Source organism: Morone saxatilis, unplaced genomic scaffold (genome assembly GCF_004916995.1).
Source record: "Morone saxatilis isolate NCDOM2014 unplaced genomic scaffold, NCSU_SB_2.0 Contig11, whole genome shotgun sequence".
Classification (NCBI taxonomy): domain Eukaryota; kingdom Metazoa; phylum Chordata; class Actinopteri; family Moronidae; genus Morone; species Morone saxatilis.
Genome location: NW_023339663.1, coordinates 9359530 through 9381897, shown reverse-complemented (window position 1 = coordinate 9381897; position 22368 = coordinate 9359530). Strand labels below are relative to the sequence as shown.

At 39.9% G+C, this 22368-nt stretch overlaps 1 protein-coding gene across 1 annotated transcript in view; it reads right to left on the bottom strand.

Moving 5' to 3' along the window:
• The window catches only part of LOC118321099 (protocadherin-9), a 187846-nt gene extending 165542 nt beyond the window's left edge, over positions 1 to 22304 (bottom strand). The window contains exons 1-2 of the mRNA XM_035652292.1: positions 21517 to 22304; positions 17877 to 21024 (exon numbers count right to left, since the gene is read on the bottom strand). Of these exons, the coding sequence (XP_035508185.1) occupies positions 17877 to 20912 (3036 nt within the window). The 5' untranslated portion in view covers positions 20913 to 21024; positions 21517 to 22304. The remainder of the gene's footprint in view (positions 1 to 17876; positions 21025 to 21516) is intronic.
• Positions 22305 to 22368: the final 64 nt, after the last annotated feature.

The following is a 22368-nucleotide window of genomic DNA, read 5'->3' as shown; positions in this document are numbered from 1 at the left end:
GTACTACTTTCTCCCACATTCTTCTACATTAAGAATATCAGGAATTGTATGCAAGACAATTTGTTCTTTTGTAAGACAAACATTTTAACGTTTACATATTTTTCTTAAAATACATGCTGATGTTTAAGCGCAAAAATAGTGCTGTAAGCAATAGATATATTCCCTTTGCAGATGCTAATTATACATTGATGAGAAGAATCAGATTATAGAGTATGTCTGCCTGCGCTTGGTGTACATATATATATATATATATATATAAAGAGGTTTCCTGCTGGGTCATATGCAATTGAAATAGTAGATATAAATCATTTCTTTAATCAGTGCAAAGGTGTATGTGAGGGTCACCTCACTAAATCTTTCCACGAAGCAAGAGTACAGGTTATCTGTGTTAAATTAAACACTTTTATAAAGGCATCATCCTACTGAGGCAAAGCAAAGAAAGCTATTGTGCAATTGTAAGACTTCTTGGAAGGTTTTATTGTTCCAATCTTAATCATTTGTGCAGTCTTACACCTCAAGGAGCCGTTAAAGCCTTGAGCTTGTAAAGAAGTCCTGCAGCATTTCTGCAGGACTTCTTTACATGCTGAGAGGAGTGAATCACCAAGGTGATGCAGATAATACAAAATATAGCACAAAATACACTGACACATGGACATGAAGTAGCTCAGCTGAGATGGGCTGAATACGAGAAGGTTAGCCAAACAAACAGATTGCACATGAATGACAATGAGGCAGAAAATTGGTGAGTGGCAACAGACAAGAGCAGAAGAAAAGAAGCAATATTGCATGAGGGCTTTAAAATATGCAGGTAGGTTGTTAAGTAGGTTCTGAGCGCACTGACTGCTGCTGCTACCCTGCAAACACACCTACATAATCCTCCATGCTCTCCTCTCTCTTTCTCTTTGCCCCTCGCTCTCATTCACTCATAAAGCCACAGAAATAAAGAGAGGATGGACAGAATGACAGAGCAATAGAGGTTAAAGGATGAATTTCCCAGCATCTTTTGCCTCCGCCTCTGACCATCTGCCTCTCTGGCAATAGCCTCTCTCTCCTGAGGTTAAACTCTAAATTGGCAGTCGCTAAGCAGCCACTTAGAGAGGAAGGTTCAGGTGGATAAAATCAAATAGTTATATACTGTGTTATACACTTTGGGTAAGTGCATATTGAAAACAAAAAGAGAGGAAAATGTGGAATACTGCTAAATTTGAACGCTGAAACATTGCCTTGCAACAAACAGGGATGGAGAGAGGGGTGAGGTGAAAGCAAATTGACAGGCAGATGGTGAATGATGAAAATTGAGAAATAAATTAGAGAGCAAAATGAGAAATACATAGGAAGGAATGAAATGCAGGCATAAAAGACAGAAGATTGAGGAAGGGGACTGGAGTGAGTGGAGCAGCAGGTAAGAAATGGAGAAAAAAATACAGGCACGGAAATTAGGAATCAAGAAAGAGAAAGGCAAAAAAGGGATAGGATACAAGGGCAGGGAGAAAAACTTTAAATAAAATGATGACAAAAAGGCTTATTCTTTTTCATCGGATGGCAAAAAAAATACATGTATGTAAAGAAAAGCTTGTCTCTGAGATAGCCTGTGGTCTTGTCCCTGCACTCAAGCTGAGACAGAAAATGAATACTGACAGAGAGAGAAGAACAGGGGAAAAAGGGAAAAAAAACAAAAACAAATGTCAGGCTTGTATTAAGTCAGAATCTTAAGCCAACCCTCTCATCTCACACCACATAGACAGGCACTCTCCAGAAAACCTAATAACTAGGATAGGAGGTCCACCATAGCCCATTTTAATTAGATTTCTCAGTGCTGATTTTTCTAATGCTAAACAGCGAGGTAAGGCTAAGACGTGGTGACATTTCTTGGGTGGTGTTTAGTTTCATTAGCAATGTGTGGCAACAACAAGCAGATTTACAACTGGACTGCCACCCAGAGTTTTGGCACTGGTCCCACATTCTCATGGTTACCCAACATTCAGCCTGGCATCCCAAAATGTCACCCTCTCATTTTCTCTCTCTGTGTCACTTGCACAAAAACAAGGGCAAGCTCGCACACATAATAATAGGAATTAAGGACAATCGTGTATTTGAAAAGCCCAACTAATACTGCAACTCAAAAGATGTAAATAGGGGTTTCAATTGTCAGGGATATCTTCTTGAAATGTATGCCACTGACTGAAAATGAATTGGTTTAATGCAGATTGAAGCCTGTTTAGTCTTTCTGTGTCTATGTGTGAGCACATATTTGCATGTGTGTGTGTGTGTGCTTGTTGGCCAGGCAGCAGCTCCTCAGTAAGTAGGACTGAGAGCCTGTTACAGCAGTCCCAGTGTGTGGCCTCCCTTGGCACACAAACACAAATTAGCTGAGGGACGACTGCTGTGGCAGAAAGCTTCTCTGCAGACAAAACCTCTTAATATTCTTTCCAAGTCCATTAAGGCCTCAAGAGATTGGCCGGGATTGATTGTTTGTGCTTGATATTACCAGGGCCTTCAAGGCCAGATCATCGTCGAAAATTAGAGATGGCATTTGGTAAAGCCTAAGGAATTGAAAAACTAAATATACAAACCTGTGCGTCGTAATCATCCCCACAATGAGGAATGATGGAGGAAGCCTTCATCTAATTAGCAAATAGCTGTTGCCATTTATTTTTAGCTTTACGATTCATTGACAATTTGACTGGTGTTCCAAGTCAATTGCATCCAATTTTTTTTTTTTTATGTCACCGCATTTTCTGGCAATAGTTTTCCCAGCCAATTATTCAATTAAAGCAGTGACCTCTCCACACCCCCTCCACAAACACATCACACACGTGCACACATAAGAAGAAGAAAGGATTCCTTCTTGTGAAGCTCTGATGAAGGCACACAGGTGCAGAATAGAAAGTTCCAACATCAAATGACGCTTTATATTTTTCCCTTTACACTGATGTCCAAAGGATTCAGATATCAGTCATTAAGAAAACAAAGAAACGTTTTAATAAGAGGATAATCTGGCTTTATATGTATGAACAGTATATTCTATTGCTACAATTTTACATATTGTGTGGATTCTAGATAAAGATAGAATAGAATAGATAAAAATTGACTATTGGTAACAAATTAAATGGGATGATGATTGGCTTAAATCTTCACTTATCAGGAAAAAAACTATTACCCTACTAAAAATCTATAGCTATGCTAGCAACTGTGTGAGGCTGCACATAGGCAAAAGGGTGCTTAAAGCTAAATGCTAACATATTCACAATGACAATGCTAACATGCTGATGTTGAGAAGGTATACTTTTTACATAGTTTACCATCTTTATCCTCTGTGTAGCATGCTAACATTTGCTAATTAGCACTAAACACAAATTACAGCTGAGGCTGATGGCCATTTTGGAAATGTTTGGTCTTAAACTAAAGTAATAGACAAATCATAATTTAGACCCAATGACTGTATTACATGAAACATCAGGAGATCACCAAAGTGATTACAATTGCATCTGGACTAAAATTCATGGCAACCCATCCAGTACTTGGTGAGACATTTTACTGTGAACCACAAATGTCAACATCATGGTTTACTTTTGTCAATGATTTGATCATATGTAATATACTGTTTACTGTTACTGTATTGAGAAAATGGCCATAATGAGGTTTGAACACAATAGTATGATTGGAAGCCCATAGATATTCATGGTCTGGGTTAGTGTCAACTTTACAGCTGGTCTTAACATTTGAAATCAGGTCAGTTTATGGTCACAAGGGCTTTCGAAATATAGCTAATAGGCAACTGACACATATAGAATAGGTTAAACAGAGTGTAAGAGCCTGTTTCATAATAGGAGGTGACTACGTTGGGACTGTAGAAAAGACACATTAATAATAGAATGTGTGTGTGTCCTCATGCAGAAAACAACAAGTGACAAACTGACCCTCGCTTGCACTGCGTTTGGCCTCGCACTGAGCTGCCAACACTCTATACATCTTCATGGTATTTCATAAAACAAGAAAAAGATTTCGCAAAATGGTGAGTTTGTTTCTGTTACAGTTCTTTTTCATTTCAAGGAGAGATCTTTGTGTCTTTCTCCTGAAACAAAACACAGAAAGGCAGACCAGTGCAGTGCTAGCAATATAACTACTGTTGATTCTAAATGAGTAAAGTTTATTTCTATATTATGTCAAATCTAAAACTACTGACAGGTGGTTTGGCTTGTTTTAAAGACTCAATAATACACTGGATAAATATAAATTTGCATCACAAGGGCGTTTCCCCAATAAAATATGGCTAGCACAGTGACAGAATAATAGATGCTTTACAAGCCACATGACGATTACTATCAATAATGTCCTTCGTTGTCCATAGGACAGACATGGCTCCAAGCTGTGTGTTCCTAATCACAAAGTAAACACAAGATCAAAGAACATGCTCCTATAAGATATTAATCAGTCCAATCTGCCCAGTGTGTTGCTTTAAATCCCCTCTGTCCTGCTCTGGTTATGAATATTATCCCAGAGGCTGGGCTATTAATAAGTGGACACACACACACTCACACACACACATGCGAGCACTTCCTACTGTGAAGATATGGACCAGAACAAGGCAGCCACTGATCTCTATGGGTGAACAGCTTAAAGCAGTGTTGAATAAGTGTTGAGGGAATCAAGTCCCATCATCACAGCATCGAGACACACACACTCAGATGCACACATGCACCATTCATGGGGGGATTCCATGTCATGTATGGCCTGGGGCAACCGCAGTCCAGAGTCTGTGGCAGTGAAGGAACCTCATTGTTCCGCGGACAGAGGCTGGACTGGTTTCTGGGGCACTGAAACACCCTAACGAGCATGTAGCAGGGGTCACATGTCACATGACATACAGAATCACAGCTTTTTACAGATTGGAGGGGAAATAGGGGTAAACAATGGGTTGTGTTGTTATATCCAGTCATATCTATGAGTCACTCGCAAATTTGAACTTTATTTGATTTATAAATGAATGACTAATTCATTCTACAACAACCTTAATAAATCTTATGACAAAGTCGAAACTGTAATAAAATGTTGTTCTATATTAGTTTCCCGCAATGATGCTGAGGGGAATAAAAACTCTGTGGGCAGACAACCGAGGCAGACAAATCAACAGAGTGGATAAAGTTTCCCTTCTTTCTTTTAGAGCCTTCTTGTATATGTTACAGTAAAAGTTGCAGCCCTCAAATGAACATCCTCTTCTATTTTCTGCATGGCAAATGTTCCTCTCCTTGAACCGGTACTGGAGCTTTGCCTTCTGAATGTTGCAAGTGAAAGCAGCCATAAAGCTCATATATTAAAAAAAAGAAGTTTCCTGGAAAAGAAGTTGTGGCAGGAAATAGAAAATAAATCTGGGTGCATATATCCATTATCAGGGTACGTTATCGTCACAAGGGAGTCTGCAGAGAGAGAGGAAACCAGGCTGGGTCTCTATGTGTGCAGTAAGATAGGGGAAACCAATTTTCACCTTCTTCCTCCTCATCCCCAACACACTCCTAGATTCAGCCCCTCGCTAACTCTGCACAACCAGGACTAAATCATTTCATCTAAATAAGCTACCCAAATGTTTTACACCTCTGCATATTACTGAGTGGCGATAAGGTGCTGGTTCACCATTCTGTGCAAAGCATCTCTTCTTTCCTTTTTTGCCCGCTCCATGGCCCTGACAAAGATGAGCAGGACTGTAGGCTTCTCTGCAGGAAAGGGCTGCAGAGATAGAAAAGTGCAAAAATAAGGGCTGAGAGTATTTTAAAACCCTGCCATTTCTTATACCCTCGACAATAAAACAACAGACAAGCCATATTTTATGTTTGTGTTAAATATTCCCATGTGCAGCACCTCTATGACAGCTTATTCTTGGGCAGATTTATCACGACCCTTATCTGCTCAACTCACCAGACAAAGGCAAGGCATACAGCTAACACTGTAGCGTACTGATGCCTGAGGCACAAGACAAAGCATACAATCAATACAAATCTGCAGTCTATACATTGAACAGGAGTGGGTTGACACGCATCCTTCCAGCAGCCATACATCAAAACTTCTTATCTAATTAGCTCCCTGAAGAGCATTATATGTCTGCTAATTCACTCATATCTCTCAATGTACTCTCCATCAGAGAAAATCATGCTGCATTCAAGTGTTGCTACTCTTTGTTGTCATGATGAAGGGAATCTATTAATGATGTAGTACAGATTTAAGGAAATATATAATCAGCCTTAACACCAATTAATCAATGCTCTTCATTCAGTGCACCATGGGAAATAATTATACTTAATTCTAATGATCTGCCATAGCTGAAACAGAAGGATCAACCCTCTCCCGATGTTAAGGCTAAAGCTCTCATCTGGAACAAGATATACGCGCTTACTTTGTTAACATTACATGTTTGACCAACAGTGCAGAATTGTTTTTTGGGCACACACTCAGTCTCCAATTTATTTGGAACAAATCTGGAAAGTGCCACCATATGATATCATATAGGGTCACAAACCTGTAGTTTACAATTAAAGATTATATTTTTGGAAGCTAGCTGTTGATACTCATAATGACAACAGTAAAGTTGTACGTTGAAATGTCCCTTAAATTTCCATGTTGTTCATTACTATGTACTTAAATGTAAATCCTTCAAAATCCCCATAAAATCATATTTATGCTTTTATGTGCTTCCTGTAAGAATCCATGTGGAACCAACTACCAAGTCTACTAAAGACAGTATCCAAATATCATTTTTATCTGCTTTAAATGCTCAAAAGTAGCAGCTAAATTTCAACTCTCAGCATAAAGATGTGTAATTTTCTTTCTCTTGGTTTGTTTTGTTTTTCTTCACCCTGGGTAGATTTACTGAGTACAAATGCAGGTTTCCAGGAATAACCTGCCCCATACTAACACAAGTTCACACATCTACACCTGGAAGCTGCCCAATACAACAACGGTCTTATCCACAGAGTGACCCCACTGGAGCAAGTGAGGGTTAAGTGCCTTGCTTAAGGGCACCCCAGTGGTGGTTTCTACTCCCCAGTTTAATTTATCCTGCCAGTACAAGGATCAACCTAGTAACCTTCCAGTCAAAAGTTCACTTCTGTAACCTTGAGGCCACTTTCTCTTTCTTTTTGTAAGAATGGGTGTACGCATATGTCAGTCTGTCTTTTAAAACAAAAGGGAAATATCATATGCCTCCCAGGGGTGTGACCACTACACCTTCCCTCAATAAAGATCTCATACATACATTACAGCTGATGGGCCTTCTCCTCCCTGCAACCTCACTGCATAACTCACTACTGTCCTGGAGGATTCTGGGCTGTTAACGGTGAAAATGAAAATAGTTTCTCTCTTTGGCTTGAGTCAAATACATTTGGGGATTCAATCTGAGAAAAGCACTCACCTTTCTTCATTTCTTTTCCCCCAACAGGGAAAATATGAGTGACTAGATAATGGTTAAGGAAAGATTACACTAGAGGAAAATGTCGGTGGGACTAGACCACACTGTCACTAAAGGGGAATATGACAGGATGTGCATCAGTAGCAGAAAAATACAAAAATTCAAGGCTCAAACTCTTGGGCCCTCTTCAAGTGTCTGACTGATCCTGATTTTAATTCAGTGCAATGGCGTCGGGCAGATGACTAATTTAGTGAAACTCCCAGCCGCTTTACGTTCTACGTTCAAAAAGCATCTGTCAGTCCGTGGAGAAATATGAGAATGTAGCATGTAAGCATATTCAGTAAAGTCAATCTGTTTGCTAAAACTAAAGTAGCTCAGCCTACTTTAACAGAAATATCACATTAGAGACTCCTTACCTCCTGTTGTTCTGGTTATTCCTGCATTTATCTCGCGTGACCTTTAAGTTATCAAATCACAAACCAATGCTCTATTTTAATATTCTCAAATCAAAGGCTGTTGTGTTCATTTTCAACATTTTTCTTTTTTTTTAGCTTACTTTCATTTTCATTATTTTTAGTCTGTTATAGCAATAAGCAATATTTGCTATACTATATTATTATAACTATATTTGTCAAAAGATGAGAACAACAGAGAACATGCCTCTATCATATACGTATTGCTTTAAACAATGCAAGAAAATTATCATTTTGATAACAAAGGATGATTATAATGCTGCTACCAATCTCAGGTTAAACCTCTTGACTTCAGTCCTCAGTGAGCACACATAAGCTGCAAACACCCCCTCACAAACACATATTTAAAAAAATACTATTACCTCTCAGAGGGACTTTTTTATTTGGAGCCTTAATCTTTTCAGCACATTAAAGGTCTCTACAGTGTCTCAGCAGAGTTCAATAATATTTAGAAATGTGTGGAGTTACATATTTTATTCTAGTGCAAATATGTGTATATATATGAAAAATATTGGAAAATATATAGCTGGAGGTTAAATTAACCAAGAGTATATATATAAAAAAAATAGTCCAAATTAGGTTCACCTCCACCACCTACAGCAGTAAAATGTTAATGCAACCATAATAATAGTCAGTAAATATAATCATGTGACAATATTAGGGGTCCCTTTCTGCAGAATGATACTGATACTGATACTACAGAGTTACTACTTCTGATTAGCAAACCTTTCTGATACTGTGCTTTTATTTAATATATACATTTATAATTGTATTTTTACCTTGCAGAACTTTTGCTTTGACTCAAGTTTAGGATCTTGATACTGCAACCATTGCGAGTGGATCATATGTTTGACCACCTATGGGTCGTCACTCAAACAACTTTATTGGCTTACTATATATACCAATGCTTAATGGCTATGCATAATGAAAGGAGGACATTGCTGGTGGAAGACCAAGGACAGAATTAGTCTGGTTCCTATCCAAACAAGGTTAAAAAGGCATGTGACATCATCCCTGTGTGGATAATTGTTAGAGTGGATGTTATGCTCTGTCATGTGCACTCAATTTCAAGAAGTTGTATAATGGAACATCGTGAACACATGGGTTTATAAATATGCTGAAAAAGTCTGCGTATGCATACTGCTGTGCATATACAGGCGCTCTGTGTAGCATCTACACAGAATATGTGGTTCTGTTAAAATCTCCTGTGTTTGTCTTGTGTGCTATCTGCTAATAGCCTCCTCATTGGCAAAACTTGAATGTTGCCTCTTGCCACTGGCATGTTAATTTGTAGAGAAAAGAAAAGGCTCGTTATTCATATTCTTTTACTAAGTAGACTATGCATATACATAGAGGTCACATTTGAGATCTCCAACTCTGTTTGCATGCAAATATAGATTGTGCAAGAGCAGAGAAAAGTAAACCTGCCACATTAAATTCACCAAACTCAAAGATAGCATAGCATTTTCAAAGACCCATGTTATCTACAGTCTTACCATCCCACAAGGATTCCACACAATTTGGAAATCTGGCCACAAGAGATTGGGAAACACTGACAACATGTTCTGATAAAAATGTTCAGAGATGCAATACTAGCCTTGCCTTTTTCCCATCGTCTTTGGGTTTTTTTTGGGGGATAGGCAATATGATTATACTTCAGGTCAGAAGTCAGGTTTCAAATTCCAGTCAGTAAGTGCACACAGCTTTTTGAAAGTGACCGTATAGATGAGGTCAAACTTTAAAGCCTATATTTATTTATTTATCCTCTTTTTTTTTCTCTCGCCCTCACTCAAATAAAGGCTAAGCTCTGCTTCTGGCTTTAAAACGGAGTGGACAGATTAAGCTGAGTTAGGCCTACTTTCCATAGATGTGTTGGCGTGGCACTTTGAAATCCACACTCACCCTCCCCCATCTTACTCTCTCTCTGCAAAAACTAGTTGAGGTGACGCATCTATACTTCTTAGACTGGAAGGTAGCTGGAGATTAACGAATGAAAGCGTCACCATAAAAAGTCAGCTCTTGCAAAAAGAAAAAGAAACATTGTTACAACAGTGTTCCTCTTTCTCAGTGTTTCATAGACACCCACAATATACAACACATATTGAGTGTGTGTTTGTTATGATGGTGCTGGTGGTGATGATGACGAAAATGACGATGTTGTGGGTTAGGAAATTCCTAATGCTAATTTCACTGTTACTACTGAAATTGAAATTCAAATGTTACGGTGCAGGTTTTTGCTATTAATTCGCCACTCAGCTCTACATGTATTCACACCTGATGTAATTAAGCACTGCTCAGTTACACCTGCTTCCACTCCTCCACCAATCAGAATTAAATCTTAATTGGATTAAGTATACAAGAGTAGAGACGGAGCAAAAATGTCCAGGAAAGGAGTGCTTTAGGACTTAACATAAAGAAAATTTTGGGGGTAAGTTTTCTGTTTATCCTTCTTAAACAGAGTCAGACAATCTAATGAGAGACTTTTTATGTTTTTTTAAGCCACAGTATGTTATATAATTATCCTAATTTAGCTCACAGCCACATCAGGTGAGTATAATCATATTTACACTGTATATTTAATAAGAAGTTCTACATTAAATGAGGCTGATGCTTGTTAGTAAAAACAAATTGTTACAGGTTCAATGTGTCTTAAAATAATTCCATGCTGATGTGTACATTGAAAGAGTTTTTTGGTTGTTGTAATGATTCCTCCTGTCTGCACGCCACATTTCAGCTGTGTGTCAGTGGCATCGTGTGCCTCATTTCATGGATTCAGTAAAACTGGAAAATCTGTTTGCTTCTTAAAATACACAACTTGGCATTATAATCAGCCAGAGCACTTGTTTACGGGCAAATGCTGATTAGAACTGGTTCACACATGGTAGCTTGACTGAAACATATCCCAGTTTACACATAATGTCTTATCACCACATCACAAAAGGAGAACAAACAGACGAATTAAAAACAAGAAAAAAATGATCTCTTTGAAACATTTATTATGAAATTATAAAGGTAGAATAGCACTGTTCAAATAAAGCTTTTGAAAACAGAATAGGAGTTGCAGTGTACTGAATAACTGGCAGAGTTTATTTCAGATTTAATTAATGTATACCCAGCAATGAAAAAAAAGGAAAAAGGAGAAAGCAGGGCAAATAAATAAAACAAAAGAAAAATAAAACAAGTCCATTATTGTTTACCACAGCACATTAGGCAAGATTACCAGGAGTTCAATTTACATGAAACATCTCATATATACAAGAAAGATTTACATTGATGAGGGTTACAGAGTCTTTGTGAGCTATGGGGCCCAGTGGCAAAGCAAGTCAATGGCAGTCACATTTCAAGTCAAGTGTGGCTCTTTGCTTGAGGGTGGGTTTTTTGGCTGGCAATGCCATTATCACAACTATTAGGCCAGACACTGGCACACGCTAGTGACAGAGCAGTGGCCTGTGTGTCACTTGACACAACAACCCAATGACAAGGACACATCTCCCTCTGGGTTTGTCATGTCAGGACATACAGGACTACTTCGCCATCTTTTAGCCCCCCCACCCCCCACCCCCACCCATCTCTCCTGGATGATAAAGGGAGAGAGGATGGTAACAGGAAGAAAGTGGGGCTACATGCTGAACACAAAGCACCCTCATCTGTCACAAATGCTCAGAACACAAAGGTGAACACACCCTTGGTGATTTAACATTGCATGTAACGGCATTGACCCCGATAAAACGGGTGAAAGTTGTGGGCTGGAGACAGGGAAGAAAAGGAGTGGGTGGAGGGGCCAAGTGAGGAGTGGAAAGAAGAGATGGGTTGTTGGGGTTGAGGGGGCATTCAAACAATGAAGTAGCATCATAACTTCATCTTTTCATATCATTTTTTGTAGACAAGCAAGTAGTCAAGAAACATTTTCTTCCACCCTCTACTCTTATATTTAAGGTCAATTTGAGAGAATTCAGTTGAGGTGTCGATACCGCTAAGTGTTTTAAGCTGCAGTTTGTCTTTTTCTCATCATGCAGTGTTAGAAAAAATATGAAGCTAGTATGTCAACTTGATTGATTGCCTTAGAAAAATGGGAAATGTGTTTTGTGGATTAGTGAAAACATGGAGATGAATTAAGTAATGACAGTCCCACAAAAGCCACACTGACTTTGGTTTTTGTGCATGCAAAACATTAAACTTCACAAAGCAAACCCCCTGAAGATTGATCATCAATCAATTTGCTTTGAGAAATTGTAAAAAAATGGATGATGAATTTGAGATGAATGGGTTGCCAGCCAAAAGTGATGAAAAACAACAAACAAACTGAAAATAAATCACATATGCACACACACACAAAACCGTTTGATATATGACAATATCTGTCATTATCAAAATTGTATTGTATATGTTCCACAGAATCAAACAGTGTAATGATAAGGAAAGGTATTTCAAAAAACAAAATGTATGAAGATGGTTAAAACAGAAATGAAAATTAATAAAATGTTCACAAAAAATCAAATGTCATTCCTGGTAATTTGCCATCATCTGTGTTTTGGCACTCCTGTCCCTGGCAGTTAAAGACAAAAAAGAAAAAGCAAAACAAAAGGCTATAAATAAATAAATATATAAATATATTAAAAATAAGTAACACTTCATTTTTTTCAACAGCGGAAAATAAAAACATATAAATGAACTCCACGGTTGAGCCAGTGTACCAACAGGGAGCTTTGATTTATTTCGTTGTTTTGTGCAGACAAAACTGGATCCCCCTTGGGGTAATAATCTACTCTAGTAGTACTCACACCCACTACCTTAGTATAGCCCGCAATCCATTTCATTTCCTTTTACCCACCTAGACATAAAGGACATGACAAGTTTTTTAAAGAAATACAAAGTTCTCTGCCGTTAAGAGCCCTGCAAATCCTCCACTGATGATTTAAAGCTTTGATAGAAACTTCACTCACAGACTTATTGGCTCACGATCTCCTGATAGCTACATTAGTTTTGAGGATATGCTACATTTTACTCAGTAAGAGAATGCAGTACGGGTGTTTTTTCTTCAATCTATGGTAGTTTGCTTCATCATTAAACTACTGTAATGTGGGCAACAGATCCAATTGCAACAAATTGCACAATTTGCTCAAAGATCTGGTTAATTGATGTCTTTATAGTAATATAGTTATGTATCCAGTTTAAGCATTTTTCATGTGCAAAGAAACGGTGGGATTTCAGTGTCATTATTTTCATGAAAAATGTTAAATCCACTAGAACATCTTCAGTCAAAAGTATCATGGACATGTACAGTATAAGAGATCACAGTATCCCGAAGAAGTGACAGGACAGCTGAGGAGAAGGATGTATGATCACAGTCGGCAACAATCACTGGCCTCTCTCCATCTTCCTCTTTCATACCGCCAAACTCTGTGTCAGCACAACCCAGAAGATATTGCAACAGACTTTTCCCCTCAGGTGCAACATTGTCATAGTTCATTAATCTTCTCAAACTTCTCCTGCTGCCATCAGCCCCCGTACGTACTACTAATCCCCTTATTAATGTGGCAAATGAACCTGCACAAGAAGGACGACTCCCCCAAGGCTCCATAATTACAATGGTCTGTACAAACTCCTGTTTGCATAGAATGTCCATTCATTAAATGTACTGACAACACCAGGAATACTCTGCGAAAGATTCCCTGATCTGCCTCGCTGATTTTTCTCTCATCCTGCACTTAAATGCATACTATATCTATTGCAATATCAAATGGACTGCTCATGTCTTCTGACTGAAACTGTAATACAAGTCTGTTTTTACTGTAGTGGTCACAACAAGAAGGAAAATGATATGTGAGTCGGATGCAGACAGAAAAAATGGACAAACTTTGAAACAAAAGTCTCTGGAATTATTTTAATAAAGTCAACCTAATATGCATATGTTGTAAGTTCTATACGTGTGGTAGCTATAGTGAAGCTGCATAAAAGCTAGGGAGCTGTTATACTGTTTCCCCAGAGATAAGGCATGATTTGCGCTGCAAAAAAACACATCAGAGCAGTGTGGGATCACTGAACTGTACGTACACACTTCCTTTTTAGTACTTGCATCTTTTCTGCCGCGCAAGAAAAACACTAATAACCCACAGCAATTAAGCCTTTTGCACATGAGGTGTTCAGGCCACATGGTTGAATAACACATGGTTGGTAACTGAAAGCCCTATATAAGGCTCATAATTGTGCATCCTAACATATAATATATATTACCATAACAAAGTGAGGGGAAACAGGACGCGTTTTGTGTATCTGTAAGTACATACACATGGATATACAGTACATATGGTTGCTAACTCTACAGACAATAAACAGCCTTATTTTCACATTCACCATGGGATTTATTTAAGGTCAATGGTGAAGTATAAGAAATGTGAACTGTAACTGATTAAACGGGATGTTTCATACACCATAGTGGTGACTACTTTCAAACCCTGCACCCTCGGTAAGACCATGGTAATGTGTCCATAATATGAGCCGTGGGATTTGATGTGCAGTACATGGTTAACGCATAGCCGTTGGGCTCATGTTATGTTACTGAACCACATCTATGTCTCCCTGTAAGACTACTGAAAGGAAGAAAGTAAGACTGATGGTGAAACGGATTACACTTGGTTTCTTAGATGCTTGTGTTGCCTTGTGAAACTAGGACAGTGTTTTCGTGCTTTTTTCCTCAGTGTTGTTTACACTAATGTAGGTCCCTGGAGGGTAAATAATAAGTGGGGGGAAAAAGAAAGGAAAGGAAAGGATTGCTCCTATAGCTACCAGCGAAGTTTGGGGTCTCTATAAAGCTGATTCCACTAGGCATTTGTCTGTGATGACACTGTTGTAGATGTCTGCTATTTCTACTCCATATTTTCTATATTCTCTCAGAGAAAGACAGCACTGAAATCTTCAAGCTTTCTTCTTTCTCTCAGCCAACTTGTTCATCAATTTCCTTTCAGATTCCGTATTTATTGATTGGTGCTGATGTTGCATAGAGGTGGCTCTTGAGAACTGGAACAAAATGTTCTTTCAATTCTTTGAGAGAAGGTCAATTTTAAAAGCTATTTCCATCAGCTTTGCACATTTCTTGCTCCTGAACATCCTCTTCCATCTTTCATTGGTTATTGCATGTCAACTTCAGGCAACAATGGGTGATTGATGATGGTTTGTTACACAAAAAACAACATGTAAATCATCATTCTCTCATATATCTTTGTGACGCTTTATATGGTGTAACAGTTCAGCACCGCACTTATGTATTTTTATAGTTGCATCAGACCACATTTTAAAACTGCAAAAATAACTGTAATAACTTTAAATAATATTGACTTATTTTTATTATCTATGTATGTATAAGAAATCTTTTAATAATGCAGTTCTTATCCTTTTTCCATAGCGGCCCTATTCTGCAGGAAATATGATATGATAATCTGATGATATTACCTTTTGGATATACTGTCTGTTTAAAGATTCACTCAAAGGTAATTGGTATTCTTTGGCTTTTGCTTTTTTTAAAATTAGAGCTAATCTTCTCTCTGTTTTTATTCAATACTCAGGCAGAATTCAAAAAGGAATGGAACGTATTGGATGAGCGTCTACTCATCAATACTCATGAAACAGAGGACTTTCACATGTCGATACAAATGGTTGGACTGTGCAAAACAATCAAAATATGGATGTAATTGATAACATACCCTGCTTTATCCAGTAAGACAGTCCAGTGCAGTCTAATCATTTTAACCACAATCAATAACTGCCATTTAACCTCAAATGTGAAGTGGATTTCTATATCACCAACCAGATATGCCTTTAGATCATTACAAATCTCCAAAGATAGATATTACCTATTAGCGGTAAGGTAGAATAATAAGGCAATAATAAGATAAGTATACTCTTCTGTGCAGTCAAATATATTAGTGCATATTTATTTGAGTATTGCTAAAGGGGAAGATATCTCACTTCCCCTGGACTTTTTATGGCAGTAGGTTTTGTCTCAATCTAAATAATGTTGCTTAATCAATTAATAAATACCAATTGTATTAAATTATAAATTCTATATCCTAGTAGTTGACAACGTAGAAAGAAGATTGTTAGATTGGCAAGAGCGAACTCAAATGCTTTGTGTCATTAAGGAGTAAAAAGAAAGTGGAATTAGAATTTGAGAGGCACAACTTGAGGTCAGTTTCAACCCTCTGCTTCTATAAGGATAACATTGGGATTTACACTATACACAAGTACATAGAAAACAATATTGATCAAATTGTACAGAACATTTCAGAGGAACATGTGTGAGCAAGTATGTGCAACAGTGGGCTATATTATTTATTTATTTATTTATATTATTGATGGCACTATATAGAACACACCAGCTCTGTTTGTGTGCGTCTTTGAATTTGTCAGAATTATTGATTCCAATAAATCTTGTATAGAACTTTGGGATGACCGGGCAAATCAATGAAGTTGTGCTTACAGTATAGTGTCATATCTCATGTGTCCTCCTCTAGGGTTTAATCACCCCCACGGCCGCCACCATCACCCATTTCATCGCCTTGTCTCCTCTCTCTCTCTTACACACACATCACTGACTGCACACATACACACACACACACGCACACTCTCACACCAACGGCGCCTGGCAAATGACGGCAAACTGAATGCCTCTTTTGACTTCTACCTCTCACACAGAAAACACATTAAATGCAACCCCAGATGCAGTGACCCGGAGGTATGCATCGATAGGAGTCGCACAGTGTCACCCCTGTAATGCCACTCTCCCTTCCGGATAGATCTTATCACTCAAATCTCTAACTGCCATTATCAATCTTCTCCGTGCAGCCTCTACATCATTAGGCAAGAGTATTTCACTAAGAACACCAACACAGGTTTCAGTCCTTTCTTCTCCTCCCTTGCATTTATAAGTCCACCGCAGGTTGGCGAAGTGCCAGGCTGTTCCATGCAGCGCAACACTGCCACCTAAAGGTTCAGTACCACCACCCGTCAAGCCTGACCCACTGACAACACTTTCACTTTGCCTGCTTTCCTCCCTCTGTATTCTCTCTCTTCCCTCTTCTCTGCTGCTCCCTGTATTTGTCCACGTGTGTTCTATTAGATTAGAACTGTGTGTTGTATAGTGCTGCTTTATTAGCAGAAAAATTAATAAGGCTTTGATAAAAAGCAGCATGGATTACGTTGAAATTTGAGGCTCATTATTGGCTAATCCTTTTTGAATTGGATGTGTATCAAGTTCCAGACAAGCTTCACTCAGTTCGCTAGTGTGCTTTGAGAGGAGGCATTTAATTCAAGCTTAGATGATGTGGCAAAGCCTACAGTGACATTCACAATACCACCGCAGCAGACTAATTATTGACTGTTGTTATTGCTGCAGGTGTTGAAAAGGTATTTTGTGATATTACAATACACACCAAAAACAAAGAAACAAACAAAAACATGAATACACTCAGAGTTTTATGAGGATAGAGGTGAAAAGTCAGCTAAGTTTTTGGAGAATGTGTGCAGCATTTATTCTGAAGTGAAGACAGTAATCTGAGTAGATAGGCAAGAAAAAAATGTTTCTTTCACAAAGAACACTGAGTCACAATTAATGTTATGTTGGTACATTTTACCAGTGATCTAACCTGGGTGCTGAATAGACAAAATAAGGCAAGGCAAGCACTCACCCACTTGCATTTTGTTAAATATGAATTAAATAGATATTAATGACAAAACATCAGTCTATAATTATTCCCCCGAATTATGCATGTGATTGCTGAGTCTATAATCAACTCCATTAATTAGCAGTTGTTCGAGTTACTTTTTCTCTTTTTTTCTTTTTTAAGTTTGAGAAACAGTGGAACTTGCTGAAGCAATATGTCTCCTCTACTCTTTTCTGTTGCTTCACAGTAATTTAGAGCAAGTCTCTAATCTAGACTGGCACTTTAGCACTGTGGAACAGGGCAGTTATAGGCAGTACTTATAGACCAGTAAAAGTGCTCTTTTACCTGCTGTCTGGTGTGCATGGGCCCCTTCGTCTTGAACCCTCCTTGGGAACTGCACTCTGAGGCACTGAAGTGGTCGGAGCTCGTGGAGGACCTCTTGGAAAGGGTGTCACAGCCCCCAACAAATGTGTTATCCAATGGGAGCTCCTGAATCACATGATGCTTCTTCACTGAGACCGGCGTGTCGGCCTTGAGGTGGAAGGCCGATTGCGGTGAGGCGGACTTGTAGTGCCGGGCCAGGTCTGGGCTGCTAGGTTTGAAGGTTGTGGTAGGTGTGGCATTCCAATCAAAGCGTCCAATCCCTTGCTCCTCCAGCTCGGTGGGCAGGCTGATGGTTCCATTGATTGGCTCGTGGGCAGGATCGTCAGGTTTGTTCCCCTCGATGGTGACAAAGTTGAGCAAGGAGCTTTTGGGGGATTTCCTTTTCTTGCGCTTTTTCTTCTTGTTCTGCTTGTTTTCTGTGTTGGGTGACATCCACTCAGCCCCTTGTTTTTTCCTCTGTGCAGCTTTGAACCTGGAAGCGTGGCGGCAGCGCAGCAGCACTGTTACAAAGATGACGATTATCACCACTAAGGCGCCGGTTACAAAGGCTATCATTATGGTTAAATAATCACCACTTTGATAAGTTTCACTGCTTTCACCAATGTTTCGGTCAATCGGGGTCTCCATGGTGCGTCGAATGAGATCATAGATGAGTGTTGAGTTTCCCACAGTGTCATTGACATACAGAAATACCAGCACCAGAGTATGAAGAGATTTGGGATATCCCAGGTCACTGATATTGACCACTAATCTGTGTAAGCCTATGTCAGTCACTGCTGGCTTTTCCTCCAGAGTAATATTCCCTGTGACAGGGTCAATTCTGAAAAGACCTTTGTTGTTCCCACTCACAATGGTGTATTTCAGTTCTGCATTCATCCCTGTATCACCATCTACAGCAAACACTTCTGCTACCACAGACCCTGGGATAGAGGAGAGAGGAACAAGCTTGAATGACGTGTTGGAGGGGGGGTAGATGACGATGGGGGTGTTGTCATTCACATCAATGACATTGATGGTCACCTTGGCAGCTGAGGAGCAAGGAGGCCTGCCACTGTCCACAGCCCTGACATCAAAAGTGTAGGAGCTCTGTTGCTCCCTATCAAATGACACATTAGATTTTATCACCCCAGAGTAAGGATCCAGTATAAAGTTCTCATTGTCATTCAGTATGGAAAGAGAAACAGCAGCATTTTCTCCAGCATCTGAATCTGTCACAGTTATCACTCCCACTGTACTGTACTTGGGAAGATTCTCAGACACAAAGAACTGAAAGTGGTTATGTGTGAACTTAGGGTTGTTATCGTTTTCATCCAGCACAGTTACAATAACTGCTGCCTGCGTTTGCAAAGGGGGTGTCCCGTTATCTCTTGCTGTTACAGTGAAGAGAAATCTATCCTGATCCTCCCGGTCAAAAACCCTGGATGCCGTCAGGACCCCCGTTTTACGGTCGAGATCGAAGAATGATGCATTTGGTCCCAGCTGATACACTATCTCTGCATTTTTCCCACTGTCCTCATCGGTGGCGCTAAGAGTAGTGAGGAACAGGTCGCGTTTGTTGTTTTCCATAACAGCCAGCTCAATAACTGGCTGAGTAAAAATAGGCGGGTTGTCATTCTCATCCTCCAGCCTCACTCTCACCAAGGCAGTCTGATTCAAGCTTGGTTTTCCAGAGTCAGAAGCTACAATTTTAAAGTTGTATTCCTTCGTCCCTTCATAGTCAAGCAGCGCAGATGTCTCTAACAGATACTGGTTGTCATACACAGCTTTGAGATGGAAGGGCACATCCTTCTCTATGAAACAAATGACCTTGCCGTTGATGTCAGTGTCTTTGTCTGACACCGTGATGAGAGCTATCTTGGTATTGATGGGATCCTTCTCCGAGAGGAAAACAGTACCATTAATGGGACTGATTATGTATCTCAGGTCTATATTAGGTGGATTGTCATTAACATCAGTCACATTTATGGTAACAGTAGCTCTGGCAGGACTAGAGCTGCCATCACTGGCTAAAACAGAGAGCTTATGAATAGCAGTCTCCTCTCTGTCCAGAGGCCTCTGCACTGTAATTAGGCCAGAAGTTGTATTTAATGCAAAGAGTCTTTTTGTAGCAGGAGACACCTGAGTCCCAAATACATAACGTATTTCTGCATTGGCCCCTATGTCTGCATCTGTGGCCTGAAGCTGCACAACAGACGTGCCAATAGGGGAGTTCTCCGGTATATGCACCTCAATCTGCCCATCTTTAAACACTGGTCTGTTATCATTGACATCTGTTACTGTGACTTGAAGAATGGCAGTGCTGGATTTCTGTGGACTGCCACCGTCCTCCACTTTAATCTTCATCACATATGTATCCTTCTGCTCTCTGTCCAGATTCTGCTGCACAATGAGCTGGGGCCACTTCTCCCCCTCAGGCGTTTCTACTATGTCTAAGCCGAAGGCACTTTGCCCATTGATCAGCTCGTATTTGTGGACGCTGTTGGGGCCAGTGTCTGGGTCAGTGGCAGAAGGAATGGCAAAGCGGCTGTTAATGAGTGTGTTCTCTGGGATGGAGATGTTGATCACAGGGGACGGGAACATGGGGGCATTATCATTTGTGTCTTTCACAATTATTTTGATCTTAATCAGCCTGAAATAATCATTAGGCAGGATGACCACTTCAATTTCAAAGGAGCACTCGCTGTCCTCAAACGAGGGACCAGGGCACAACTTCTCCCTGTCGATTCGGTTTGATGTTGTGAATATCTCGCCAGTGCTGCTCAGAACGCGCACCAGCGGGTTATCTCCTGCTTTGGAGACGAGCCGGTACACCAGATTAGCACTTGCTCCAGTGGCAGCATTTGTATGGGAAATGTTTAGGTCCTTTGGTATGTTTCCAATGAGGACATTTTCTTGCAACTCCTCTCTGATGGGGTAGATTAGCTCTTGGGCTATTGAAGGATCTAGCCATACGCAGGCAAGAAGGGCACCCAACAGATAATAGTCTTTTAGATCCATGACAGCGTAAATGTGTTTCCAGCCTTCACAACTCAAAAGGTTTCTTTCTATGCAACGTTGTCACGGGCAGTAACTCCTTGCATGTGATGGCAGGAATCTCCCACGGACAAACCTATGAATATATGACAGAGTTGCTCTTCAGTGAAATAACTTTGCCATGCACAGGAATTAAATGTATTTAACAAACAATAACCCCCACCTACCCCCACCCCATAGACAGCTGTTTTGTCCACTTTCCTTATTGTTTTAATTAATTCAGTATTAAATGTGCCCAAAGGCCTTAATCAACACTTTATAGAAGCAAAAAAATAAAAGATCAACAAAAACACTGCAGCAACCCTTTAGGCAGCCATTCATGTCTGTTGCTCCCTTTCTAAATCTTCCACATTTTCTGGTCACTAAGAATTTTCAGCACCTTTTCAGCACCTCAAACCCCCCATGGCCACAAAACTCCACGACAAATTAAACAGTCATATTAATTTAAAACTTAAATTGCCAAAATTAAAGAGGCTGCGTGTGGGCTCCTTAAGGAATGAATGAAGCCTACAAAATAAGCACAGATTCAGATTTTAGGGCAACTGAGACCTCTTCTTATCATACATACCCAAATCCGTTACAGTGCAGAAGAAAAAACTGGAGTGTGTCAGCTCATAGTCTTCTCATCCAGTGTGTCTGCGAGCTTATTCGAGTAAAGATATCCTTCTCAGTCAGATGCAGCTTTGGGTCCAGGCAAGAGAAGGGAGAAGAAAAAAAAAAGGTATAATCGCCCCGCAGGAGTAATCAGACTCTATAACAGGTTTTAGGTAAAAGCAGCTGGTCGCACAAACTGGGGTAAATTAGAGGCTGCATATGTCGCAGTTCCGTTTCCCCCATTTAACTTCAGGAATGGACAGGATCTAATTGTGCGACCTGCGGTGGTTGCGGTGATCAGCGTCGCTCTCCAGCAGACACAGCCAGGTGGTCAGTGTTTTGTGGTGTCTTCCATTAAACCGGCTCCCAAAATCAAAGCTCATCTCCCGTACATGTCCCGAGAAAACCGGCGTTTTGTTTGTTTTTTTTCTCTCACCCCTCCACAACCACGGCTACCTGTTAAGGTGAAAGCGCCGACGAGGTGAACGCAAGAGGAGACACTCATGTCCCGTCATGTTTCAAGTTCACGGAGCACCATCAATAATCAGCCGGCGTAGACACAAGGTTAAAAAAAAGATCATGAAGGCATTTACGCAAAAAAAGAAAGAGATAGCAAGAGAGAGAGAGAGAGAAATCTCAGAGTCGATCCCACTCAAAAGCCAGCCTGGATATAAAGGCTGTTCAGTGTGACACCGATGCGCAGCGTGTATGTGCCGTTTATCCTTGCACTCTCACTCCCAGAGCAGAATATCTTGCACTAACTCTGTGTAAACCCATAGGAGGGGTGGTGAAGTACACCACACCGACGCTCCCCCTACCCCCCCCC